We start from the raw sequence: 14,165 nt of genomic DNA on the forward strand, positions 1-14,165 counted from the left end.
TTGCGTCTCAAATATTTACATTTAGTAGAAAAATTATATGTATATACATATATGTATTATAAACACACATATGTAAATATATTATTATTTTATTTTACGCGCTACAATTTTTTAAGCTTGCTATATTTTATTTATTAATATGCCTAAATATAAACATATGATTAAATCAAGCTTGATTATATTTCATATAGATAATTTGTGTAAGCTTAGTTATTAATTTCTAATGTGACATTTTTATGTAAGGATTCCATTTTATTTATATATTATAGTACAACAAGCCTTGCTAAGACTCTTGCATCCTTTCAAGTTCATCCTAGCATTCGATTCCACATACATCACATGGGGATTATGTTAAAGCTATCATATATCATATAAAGCACAATATGGAACGGTTGAATTATTTTAATATAATATTTTTTATACAAAATGCTTATATTTATTACATCTGATTGACTTATCCAGTTAGTACATATTTTCCCTATTGTAACTCAATGGACTTACGCCTGTCAGGTTACGGTAAAAGATTAAAAAAAGAAAAGGTACATAAATGTATATAATAGAAACAATAAAATTATTTAATTACTTGAAGATGAATTCCCAAAATAATATTTGCTACTAAATATAATAAATTTATATTCAAATATAGATACGTGACTTGAGTTTACTCGTGGCGATTGGGTTGGATCAAATCTGGCGATTGAAATGAGAAGGCTGCTTAGCTGCATTTTTCCTTATATATTTCAAAGTCAGAAATAAAGTTAAATAATTATCCAGAAGCATCGTTCCTTTTTATGTATTATCGGATAAATAAAAGGAGATACAAAAAAACACTTCCATCTAGCTGCTTCTCCGCTTTCCTTGGTCAATCATATTGGTCAGCTAGAATCACTGTTTTTTTTTCATACAATTGCTTGTAGATATTTACGTCACGAATGTTATCGTAAACCCTGTAAATTTTCATTTAAGCAAAATGTTGATAAACATTGATAGTCGGCTATTTTAAAAGAACGTATTTCGTCGCTATTTTGGATTTGTACACGTGTCAAGCTAACAATAAATATTCGTTTTGAAAGCGGTAATTGCACCGGAAATTATTTTCTGGCATTGAACCAAACGCTGTTGCTTGGATAAAAAATATCTACTAGTTTTTTTACGCATTTTGTACAATTTAGTATGATAGTCGCCATATTTTTCAAAGTTTATATCGTAGTAGTTATAACCACAGACTACAACCCGAATATTAGAAGTATTTGTTAATATATTTGTACTGAAACATTTTGATTTTTTTTTCTTGATGAATACTGCTTTAACTCTAAAAACTCATTTCTACAACACAAGAAGTCAACTTGTTGTACACGATGTACAGATGCAAAATCTCAAGTTTTTTTAAGTTACTTATAACAACCATGGCCAAGCTAAAATGCTGCTGTTGACTTTTCCATTTACCTGATATTAAATCTCTCTTAAAATTTTTAATTTTAGATGCTTTTTAAATATTTTATTATTTTATCATTTGCTATGCGATATTCGAATATCTGGAAACTTTAGTTAAAACCCAATTGGTGTTATAACAATATTTATATAGATTAAAATATATCAGAAATAATTTTACTTTAAAACAAAGTTAGACACTTTAAACTTATTATCTGTGTGTAGTACTTGAACAAAAATATTTGTTAAAAGCAGTAAAATATACTATATATATTAATAAATAATTAGAGCAATAAACTAACATAAAAACTGCTTCTCTTAACCCGCAAATTTTAAGTTTTTCTTTCATACTGTAAATACTTAAAAACTGGAGCTTTGTGTTTTTAATTAATTTTTACCTACAACTGCTTAAAACTCAATCAACGATATCCAAAAAGACATTATAAAAACTGTATTTGCTTATATAATAAATTCAGTGTTTAATTTTAACTTAATTTTCCAAAGTTTTTCTATTTCCGTCTATAAAATATGTTAAGATGATTGCTTGTATTCAGGTATCAATATTTATCTGAGATTTATTTCACAGACGGAAATAGAAAAAAAGCTTCTTAGTATGTTATAAGAATTATATATTATTGTATAACAATACAGTTAGAGTGTTCTATAAATAGAACACATTACGAAGAATAATAGAGCGTAGGTGTCAATACCGGAGCTTTTATATACACTTTGCAATCATTTCCGATGCAAATTCATGCTTTAAAAATGCACTTTAAACGGAAGTTCGACCAATCACTTTAAAAGGTGTGCTCACGTGCAAAGCATACGATATATTAATAGTAATATTTTAATATATAATGGAAAGCTGACGCGCGAACGAAATACCGCCCTTTGTATACACGACACAGATTAGATAATACAATATTCATGTCAATCTTTTCATGTTTTCGTTTTTCCTGAAAACGATTTCAAAGCAGCAGTTGCTTTGTTTATTTTTAATGTTTCAGAAAGAATCTCTGTTTCATTTCCATTTCCAAAGCATTTGTGCATTCGTGCTTAAGGGATGAGAAAAAATAAAAATAATTTTCTGCGTCGCAGAAAGACGATTTTTAGAAGTGTTGGTATTACAGTTTAGGTTTATAATATATAAAATTATTAAAAAAACGTTTACTTAATTTAATACATATATTTAATACAAATTAAAAACTAAGAGATCAATGATAAACAAAATGTTTTTTCGTTAGTCGTGCTATTTTTAGAAAAACGTCATGGGTATTAATATGAGACAAGACAGAATCCCACGGGAATTAAAAAATAAGTGGGCGATTTTCATTCCTAATACTTTTATAATTTGATTTAATAAATAAACCTATTAAAATAAATTGTAATCTTGTTTGTTGAATTAATATATTATTACCGTCCATTTTTAAAACAAAATAAACAGCTAGTACCTAACCTAGCTTAACCGACAATAAGCCGTGTATATAAAAGCTTAATAACATAACAGCTGTGCTAACCTCACCGACAACATAATTGTAATACAATATGTATCATATTTAAATACACTAGCGAACACTCTTGCTGTTTAAATTCAACGTAAAATACATGTAAAAAATACATTATATTGCCTTATGTAAAGAGTGACATCATCATGTTTCAAATAACCTGATGTTAAAAGTAAAAGTATGGGGATAAAAAAACATTTATGAATATTATTTATTCTTCGTTTCTTCAAAAAGAACACGAGCCTAAGGCCGGTTTCACACGTGCCGGATGGATTTGCCCGGCACCGGGCCGGCGCTCTGTAGTGGGGGTGGTGTTGTATGGGCAGCGTCGGGCTGGCGCCGGATGGATTCGTCCGGCACGTCTGAAATGGTAGGTATTAGCCCATACAACACCATCCCCACTACACGGCGCCGGCCCGGTGCCGGGTGAATCCATCCGGCACGTGTGAAACCGGCCATACGCTACAAATAGTATATCTTCATTCATGCCATTATCAAGAAAAAGTACTTAAGAGAAAATATTTTTTCCTACTTAAGTAAAAACAAAGGTTTGTCTTTTAAAGTGTTTTATTATTTATATAATTTTTTTTTATAAGTGCACACAGTTTGAAAAAATCTCTCCGCTCTGATGCAATCCACAACAAAATCAAATGCAAAATCTTATAAATCGGCCTTTACCACTTATTGGCTTTTTCAGAAATGTAGGGTATTTCCTTGGGGTGGAAAATAACTTTTAATATACAATACATATTTAGATAATATGCCAAAAAGGCTCATATGTCTAGCCAAATATAGATATTATACAACAAAATTCTGAATTGTATATTAAATATTTGTGTTTACTTATGTTAATATTATTTGCACACAAGTGAGGTTATCACTATTTAAACGATAATAAACACAGATATTTCGCATGCCCACAATGATGATGATTGGACATATAATTTATTTAGTTTCTTATTTATATTAAAAATCACACTTTATATTTTTTGGCGACAATATTCGTTTTACACTTAATTTCCAAAGCGTTTTACACATATATTCGTGTAAAACGCTTTGGAGTTAGCAAAGGTAGCCCAAAAAGCCCTGACGCTAGGTCAATAAAAAGGATGTGTGCCTACTGTTCCAGTCGATGACCAAAGATCAACTGTCCGGTGAGGCTCAAAATTGTTGCTATTCCTGGTAGTTGATGAAGGGAAGGGGTTCTCGAAAATCCTTTGAAACGTTTTACTACATGAAATTTTATTTGATAAGCTCGCAATTTTCGAATTGTTACGAATTCTAACTTCAAAATGGTTCCATAAAACATTGTTATTACTTTTGGGTAATATCGCCACAATCTATATACATACATATATTAATAAATTATCTTATTTTATAGAATACAACAATATTATTATTATGCATTATAATCCGTTAAGTTGATTTATTTAATACAACTATATTTTCAAACAGTATATATTTACTATAAGATTTTTTAAATTGCATTACTTAATTAAAATAAATTATATTTTCATGGGTATTATACATTATATAGAAATTTTTGCTTGATTTATACCAATGTATGTTACCATAATACCACAAAAATCTTTAATTATACTTATATTATTTTTATACTAATCTAAAATAATTTTTGTGTTTTGAAATTTAAAAGTAGAAAATGTTTTAGAAGCACTGGTTGTATTTGATTTAAATTTCAGCATAAATATATATAATCATATATATTTTATTAAAATTATAATAATAAAAATACATACATAATCGCTTAGGGTTTTATATCATATTACATAGGTAGATGCAGACTGTAAATCGAAACCTCTTCGAGAGAAATGATACGTAGGTTTAAGAAAATCCTCGGTACAATCCCACGGATGTCTTTCATTGTGATCCATCGCTCGTTTTAAATCAATTTTCCACAACTTAATTCCTCAAATCCCAATTCTTACCTATATCTGTCTCAAGTCTCCACTTCTTAATATCACCCCCACGTTCAGAAAGTCACTCGAGCGAGAGTAGAGCTTATAAAGTTGTATATTATAAGCCATACTATAAAATATGTCATTGTATCTGGATTAAGCCTTTCTTTTCATACAATTTGATATTTATGTTCACAGCAAAGTCGCAGCTGGCTATTATGTGCGAAGTGACAACAGTCAGACTCGTCTCTGGGGGTCAGTTCGATAATTCGGTGACAATCTCCCTAAGGAAGCTGGATGAAAACGACGACGTCTCCTTCTTCTGCAGTTTCTAAACGGCAAAGAATAACATTGAATACGAAATATTAGGTATTTTCTTTACCAACCTGATGATATAAAACATATTAATTACACCGCTCATGAAACTACTTACAATTTATCATTTGTTTGTATTGAATTTTCTATTGTATATAATGCACTAAATATTCAGTGTAATCATTATTGGAGAGAAAAAAATATAAAAATATATGTATTAAAAATATCAGGTATACATTAGGCTGTTAAATTATTTATTTGTGAGTACTTAGTATCTAGAAAATAAATTTAATAAAAAATATTTTTATGTTATCAAATTATATATGTATGTATGTATGTATGTATGTATGTATATGTTTATGATTAAAAACTATGTAAAGTTATTATCCAATAAAATTAATAATTCATCCTACATTTTTATTCATCGCCTTTAAAATAATACTTCATCATCGGATGCTCGCAGACTTGTAGAAATTCAAACTCAATTTAAGTATTCCTAAGCCAATACTAGTACAATTTGCAAGTCTTGCATCCATAGAGCAATAACAACCATATGTAACAGTACGTTAGGAGTCAGATATCTTGATAATTGTATTTCTAGCAAATAAGTTACTGGTATATATGTTTTTAGAACATAGCACAATTCTAAACATTTTTCAATATTCTTGCAATTTATAAGTTTTACAAGAGCACAATCCAGAATAATAAATGTGTTACCGAGTAGAAAATATTTGAACAAGAACACTAGATGTCAATGTGTTCTAAATAAACCAGAGTAATGATAAGTATATCCAACGTATATCCGTATCGTGTGCTTTAGAGCTAATAGTAGGGGTGTAAACCCAAACTTTCCATCTCTTTCTAAATTATGAATAATGATGAAATGGATAACCCTCGAACTGACTATGTTAACGCAAATAGAGTGTAGACCATACAGACAGCTCTATTCAGACCTTAATGTTTTCTCAGTCACCTTGGTCTTCGGTAAATGTATCAGTGTTAAGTTCAACGTTTAATAAAAATATAAAGTTTTATCACTCAAGCAAGAATAGTCCTGTCGTTGTTTGTAACATCTTAAATGAATATAAAGCATGTAATTTTTTTAAGGTTTCTATACAACATATGCAGGAATGAAGCAAACTTTACATTTTTTAAGGAAACATTTAAAGTTATATATTGTTTTAATTTAATACACTATCCGTTTCATTTAATTATTAGCGTCAATTTACTGACAGTGCAGTTACTCTGCGCAGTATACTAATTTACAGTAGAATAAATATGTTAACGCACTTTCAATGTTTTCTTTTGACTCACTTTCTATAATCATATAAAATGTACCCTAATATGAAACATGTCACAATGCAGTCAGTGTTTCATTAATTATTTTCTTGAATTGTAAAATCATCTAAAATATAAATATTATATTTTTAATGTAGAATGTGTTTTTTGTACATTACTCAAAAGTGTCATGTAGGACGTTCAATACTAAATAATAATATAATATATTATTTTAATAGCATTACTATGTACATTGTCAGGGTTGATGAGTAAGTTAATCCAGGATCTCTTAAATTTTAGTAGAAAAATAATTTCAGCCAACAGATGTTTCTTTGATTTGCATAGACACTTTAGAAGTACCGGTGTATGCAGGAGGAATATACTAAAATGCAGTTTCTTAAGTGAATCGAACGTCTGTCTCATATGGACGACTCAAAACCTGCGAAGTGATCAATCTTTTATAAACCTGAAGGTAAGAGGAGCATAGATGGACCGCGACTACGCTAGCTCGGTGGTTTACTAGAATCTACAAACGTTTGGCGTCAGTGGTGGTACCGTGTGACCAAGAATAGAATGAGGTGATCTTGTATTAGGCCAAGACCCAAGCCTCGTTATGATGATTCTATTACATTTTCGAATCTTCCTATCTCAATATCTTTATATACTAAAATATAAAAAAATTGGTATACCAGTCTTTAAAAGTGCTTAATATTGCTTCTAGATCTCATATTCATACTCTTTTTGTACGAGCATTTAATACAAATAAAATAATATTGGCACTAATTCGTATCCTTGTCTCACACCTCATTAGTTGAAATCCACAAGATAAAATAAAAGTACACAAATCAAAAATTAAACAATTTTATTGTTACTTTTTTTACAAATTACAATAATAATTAATTATCATACCGACAAGTTGTTAACGTGACATATCGAAGTATAAGTGAAAATTATCCAATGACCTAATAATGAAAACTATGTGTTTGCGAATGAAATTATGACTTTTTATTTAATGACATAAGAAGTATTAATTGTAAGGTATGTATTTACATAACAATTCATATATAACAATTTGATTATACTAATATATTAACGTAACATAAAATGTATACAGTTTAATCGTGTTAAACCTAAATTATGTAATATATACTCTTATAAGCGTTAAATTTATATATATGTTATATAAGTTAATCAGATTTTTTTACAGCAGTATTATAAAAATATATCAACAATTATGATAATTAAACGAAACATATAACTTATTCCGTCGCCGTCAACGACGCTCGCGAAATTCCCTAAATATTGTCGAATAACATCGCTTGCATGTGTATGTGTTCTGTGGTAATGTGTTTAAATTAACAATCAACATGGTTAAATCAATATCACTATACAGTTTAATCGACTTCTATTTGTTTTTAAACATGATACTACTAAAGCGACATCAAATCTCTAACTTATTAATGAACGATTTGCACATGGAACATACATATATGCCTTAGCACAAAACATGTATTATTATACCTACAACATTTATATCCACAATGCTTATAAAACATTAGGGATGGTATCGTCAACAGCATTCGTACACAACCATTTTTTGTTAACTATTAATCTTGACCGATAAAGAAATTAAAGAAATGAGTAACTGTTTTTGTACGTTCATACATGTATTAAAATATTTAAGAGACAAAATAGAAAGCAGCCCATTCTGACATCAAATCACATTAATGCTTTTAAAAGAATCTAAATTATATAATGGATTAGAAAAAGTAAGCAATACCATTAGACATCTTGTTCTGAGTTATAATATGTAACAATATATATAAATAAATCAACAAAAACTGTCAATAAACAAAGACCTAAGGAAAAATATATTAGATATATATTTATAATAAGCATAAAGTTGAATATCAATACTTTTCAAGTCCAACCAAAAGTGAAATAACAATATTTAAAAAATATATAAATCCACAGTATAATTCATGTGAAAATTGCTTTAAGCACCATTATAATGGGTAGGGCAGCCATTTAAAAGGTATAGAAAAGGTTTTAGTAGGATTTTAACCCACGAATACAGCAGATGAATTCAATTAATGTATGATATCCAGGTTATATAACCAATGCAAAGGTTATAGCACCCATTTGATTAAAAAGTTGTACTTTTGAAAAAACAAACCAGTGAAATAATGCATATTTTATTGAAGTTTAATTCGTTTTAAAAAGTGTACCTTTACAAAAAATAGCTGCAAGGTGCAAAATTTCATAGGAGGGATGGATATACAATTGTATTTATGATAATTAGTAATACAAGTAAATAAACTTTTAAAGAGCTTTTATATCTTAATAAATCAGCGTTTTTATTTTTTGTGATACATCAATGAATATAAAGTTTTATTTGATATTTTTATTTCTATAGAATTTATATTTTACTAACTATCTCACAAGAAAAACTATTATGTGCTATTAACTTTAAAATGGCTGCTGTGATAATTACAATGGTGCTATGATCCTAAATACATTGATAGAAATTAGATAGATTAACGGCTCACACTATGTTAAAATTTAATTTAATTATTTGACCCTTTAATGAAAAGTTTAAATATTTGTTATACATAGGTAAGTGATTTGCTATCAAAACAAACAAATATACAAATATCATTGAATCAATACATGTTGGGTTTCCAAACTCAGATTCTTCATACCTATGCATTTCTATTAAAAGTGTGGCACATGTTATAGTGTAGATTTTTTAATATAAGACAGTATCAAAGATTTATTTGCATCAATACCAATATTATCTCAAAACGAGATGATCAATAGTATCAGCACTTTCTTAGTATTCCTCTCCGATATATAAAACTATCACATCAATTTTAATTTTTTTTATTAAGTACTTATAATTTTAGTTAAATATAACATATATGTATATAAATAACAATCTGAGTAATGGGCTACTTTTAAATGCACTATTCTGTACTGTAAGTATTATTATGTATTGCTTTCACTCGGACACGTCATTGTAAAAATATACTTTTCACTTGTACTTTAAAGTTAAACACAAATCACACGTATATGATTTAAGCAGAGAGCGCTTCTCGTTATTTTTTATCATTCAAAACACCTATTTAGTTACACGTTCTTTGTGTTGTCATCATTAACAATATACCTTAAGGTTCTTCTTTAATATGTATATACAAATATGAGTTTAATGCCTCTGTTTGTAAAGTTTACCCTTATAAAATATTACTGTAAAACAAACGTTTAGCCGTTAATCGAACGCACAATAAAAAATATGCATTAAAAATGCAAAACTACGTACACAAAAAGCGCCCGAAGGTAAGGCGTAAGGCAATGACAGATATGTTTTTTAAACAATTTACATTTATATCTTTTTTTGTCTATATACACAATTAAAATTTACCTATGTTTATCTATGAACGATTTATAAATTTATCCATTTATCTAGTTGCAATATTTGGTTTCAAAAAAGGAGAAATAAAATCTCTTATGCTATGTATGTATTATAGTAATTTTGCAATGTTAAAAATAACAAGATATATGGATTATTACATACTTTTGAATTACATATAAGGAAATCACTATGATTTATTGTTACAGTTTGTATATATTTAGTATTTTATTTCAAAGGCAGTACAAAACGCGTTAAAGCTTTATGAATAAAATATATGTATGTATGTAAATTTATTGTATTTTTTTATGTTTTTTTTTGTATAGTTTGTGATTTTTTACATTTTTGTGTTTTTATTTGATATTAAAACGGTGTTAAAACATTGAAACAAAACTGATTTGCACTCATACATCAGATATTAACAACAAATTGACGTAAATAACACAATCACATACCACTTTCTTATCAATGTACATATAGTCTAAGAATCGCACTTCTTAAAATCAACTTTCTATAAATAGATTCAAGCCATTGTATCAAGCTTTAGTAAATTTAAAGAAATGCAATTCCAATAATACCATTTGTATTCTTAAGAATTACACAGTACCTTCAAAATTATTTTCTCATCTGTACTCAATTTTCTTATGTGTTTTTATTATTAAATTCGACACATTAACATTATATTTTATTTATGTGCTAAAAGTTTTATTAAAAATCTTTGATTTGAAGAATCACAGTTTGCAATATCGTCGTCGTTTAGGAACATTGTTTAGCTTATTGTTAAAATTGACTTAGTTAAAAAGAAACAACAATAATAAAAACACACATTTCGAAGACTGAGCACAAAACAATCCAAAGTATAAAAAAATCCTATACTCTACGTTGGGTAGCAATATTACATATTATAAAAAATGTTTGGCACTTCTAATTTGTTGTTTGCCATAACATCAACGTTATTGCAAAATTAGAGACTATCGAGTAAAATATATGCTTTAAATTGTGATCATGATTAGAAACGAGTTACTTTATGGAAGCACGATTTTTCATCTCTCGACTGGACTATGACGGAGCTATGAAGACATTAACACATCAAATGTTACTTTAATATGTAATATTATTAATTTATTCACATATGCGGTTGAAGTGTTAAGATCCATATAATCATTTATTTGGTTCTTTTGCTTAGGATTTTAGGATGCTTACAATCCTTGAAACACTTAAATGTGAACAACCCATTAGAAGATGCTGCAAGACAAGGCAAACTAGGAAGGAAACGCTGTACTGTATTTGACAGCACTCCGTTCCAGCCTGCGGTAGAGTGACATCGCTACTATTTTGTCCATCACTATGCTATGGCTTGCCATGTTGCTATAATAGATTCGCCTTTTTTATGCTATCCACAAAAAATATATACCTCCGTGATAGCAAATAGTTACATTTTAAAGGTAGTTGTATAGCACATCTTCATAAGCCGTTACTACATTTAAATGCATTTTTATCAATCATACTCCAAAAAATAATTCAACTGTAAAATTATTTTAATGTGATGACTACAATCAATATAATAATAAATGTAAAGCAAACGAACATCTATAAGACCAGTCTTTTAAATTCAAGCATATTTTTAAATTGTATGTTACTTAAAATGCAAACATATCTCGAATAGTCAAACCTTGATGCTACTGGATGTTGACATGATTGATTTTTTTTGTTTTGTTTCTGACAAAGTGAGACTAGTCCACTAAAATCAGTATCATTCTCAACAATATATATAGTTCAATATCTTTTTAGTATTTCTGTTTCTTGATTTGACGCTACTATAACTGATATTGATTCTAGACATCACATGTGTAAACTTTTTTGCATGATGATCTGTACATAAGCAAGCGGTGCCGATAACATAATGTTGCAGATAAATATTTAGATTGTCATGTCATATTTGTTTAAACAATACCTTTTACGTACTTCTCATATATTATTGTTAATCGGACAGTAGTATTCAATAGCTATTTACAGGTTTACAGACTATTTTAAGAATAAAACACTTATTTGTTTACTCATAACTCTCTTCGCTTTGTTTATTTTGTTATTTACAGTCATCCCTTGTTTTTATTCAGAGTAACAATATATTATATAACATACAACCATCTATCAATTAAAATAAATTAAATCAAAGATACTAACACATTGTATCATTGTAGTAAAACTAAACAAAGGATGTCCGTACATAGTGCAAAATAATACATTAGTTTATTATCCACTGGATTTTTAACAACAAAACTCCGAATGAATAATTTTACTTTATAAAGTTAAGGCCAAAACTTAATAATAGGCAAATTTATCACACGCACACTTATATTTTAAATGATTGCTTATGTTTACCACCAATAAAATAGTGTTTTTTTTCCTTCTTGATTAAATTAACTTCAATTATACCCTGTTATTATATCCTATACGAGTCTCTCTGTAACGAGTCACCGTAAAGACCAGTGGATTTGATTGTGTGATAAAATATATAAAATAAAACTTGGAAGTTAACGTTTGTATTCAATTTTCACTTAAGCTAATTTTATATAATATATACACACACAGAAAGTTGTAGTGCACATAATAATCATATACTTTTGCTTATAATGCGTCGTGCATAGATTTTGCATATCGAATTGCAGATTACACTACTCAACAAGTTTTTAATAAATATATTTTTGATATAATTAATTTAACAGTGATCAAAGTCTTTTTTGATTACATTACTTTGTAGTTAAGTCCTAATTGAACCATTTGTAGCGGCATTATAAACCACGTCGGTCTCTAAAGGTACGTTGCACTACGGCAATACTCCGTTTCAGCCCGTGGGCAAGTTATTAATGGTTTTATAAATTGTTTTAAATTTTCAGCTGCCATTTATATCTTTAATACATCTCAAACATATTTTATTTTTGTATATATTTTGCATCTATTGTCCCATTGACACACAATGCAAGCAATAATGAACGTTTATCATAAATCTAACTGATAATTTAAATGGCATTTCTATTTGTTGAGTAGTGTTATAAGTAAAAGCATTCTGAGAAGTAAGTCGGCCTTTATATAAATATGATTGCAAAACAATACATTATATTGTTGAAATCAATTGAAGAATAAGACAAGGATGTGTGTTGTCGCCAAAGTTCTTTAATTTGTACTTTTGACTTCAATAAAAAGTTCAAGATTAAAGGGAGTGCTTCGGTACAAAAACATTGTGATATTTAATACACAATTGGCATCATTCTTGCAGAAATTGTAAGAGACCTTCAATTGTATTGATTGGGAGGAGCAAAATCCCTCTTTGACTCCCTTGAAAACTAAAGCCATGATTATTTTTGAGCAACAGTGATAGAACAACATCTTGTGGCCTTTGAAATTTAGTATTATAGAGGGGTAAAACATCACAAAACTTTAGTTTTGTGATGTTTTTATGTCCCAGGTCATCATTCTTCTCCGAATGCTTCAATTATATAGTTTAAGAAAAAAAATGTGAATATAATTGAATAAAAATATTTGTGTTCAATATTGCTTTGAAGTATATATTTTAAAATAAGTATCATTGAAAATGTAATTTTATATTACAATACAAACTATTTTTTGCTGAACCCTAACTATATACTTTAAAAATAAATAAATTCTAAACATGTATCAAAAGAGAATTAGTAACTCAAATGCCAACATTAGTTCCATATATGATTATTTTGGCACTTAATATTAAACAATGTAAAAATGCATAGGTGAAGATGTGTTGGAAGATAATGCGTGAAACATTATTATAATTTATTTACATTATATACACAAAACTACCACAGTAACTAAAACAACATCAAACTAAACTAAAAATTAAACACAAAATAACCACGTGTATTTACAATAACTAAGCGTTAATGAATATTGCAATGTCTTAATAACACGTACACTTCACATTTATTTATCACTCACACACTCTATAATAGTTATGGATTAAGAGTTTATTTCACACACATCTAACACAAATGTACGTATTCTATACAGTTTAATGTACAATGTATCGGGCAATAATCCCTCTCCGCCAAAATTTCCAAATAACTCACCGCAAATTATTATAGCAAGATATTATTTGCATATAATAAAATTAACTTCGCTAAGCAAACTGCAAGCTATTGCAAAATCGCCGATAGTGTGCCGTTATAATTTCAATTACAACCAATCGACACACAAATCGGACTGCTGGTATCCTCGTACGAGATAGCTCAATTTCAAATGTGAATTTGAAACGGTTTGCTTAGAGAATACATCACTTGA

General features: G+C 28.4%; 1 protein-coding gene across 1 annotated transcript in view; it reads left to right on the forward strand.

Annotated features, from left to right (window-relative positions):
• LOC148226175 (corticotropin-releasing hormone-binding protein) overlaps window positions 1–5,376 on the forward strand; it is a 28,898-nt gene extending 23,522 nt beyond the window's left edge. The window contains exon 7 of the mRNA XM_088204407.1: window positions 5,051–5,376. Coding sequence (XP_088060533.1) covers window positions 5,051–5,187 — 137 coding nt within the window. The 3' untranslated portion in view covers window positions 5,188–5,376. The remainder of the gene's footprint in view (window positions 1–5,050) is intronic.
• The last annotated feature ends 8,789 nt before the right edge of the window (window positions 5,377–14,165 follow it).

Source organism: Plectrocnemia conspersa, unplaced genomic scaffold, assembly GCF_051122295.1.
Source record: "Plectrocnemia conspersa isolate PC_06_02 unplaced genomic scaffold, ASM5112229v1 ptg000014l, whole genome shotgun sequence".
In the NCBI taxonomy this organism is placed as follows: domain Eukaryota; kingdom Metazoa; phylum Arthropoda; class Insecta; order Trichoptera; family Polycentropodidae; genus Plectrocnemia; species Plectrocnemia conspersa.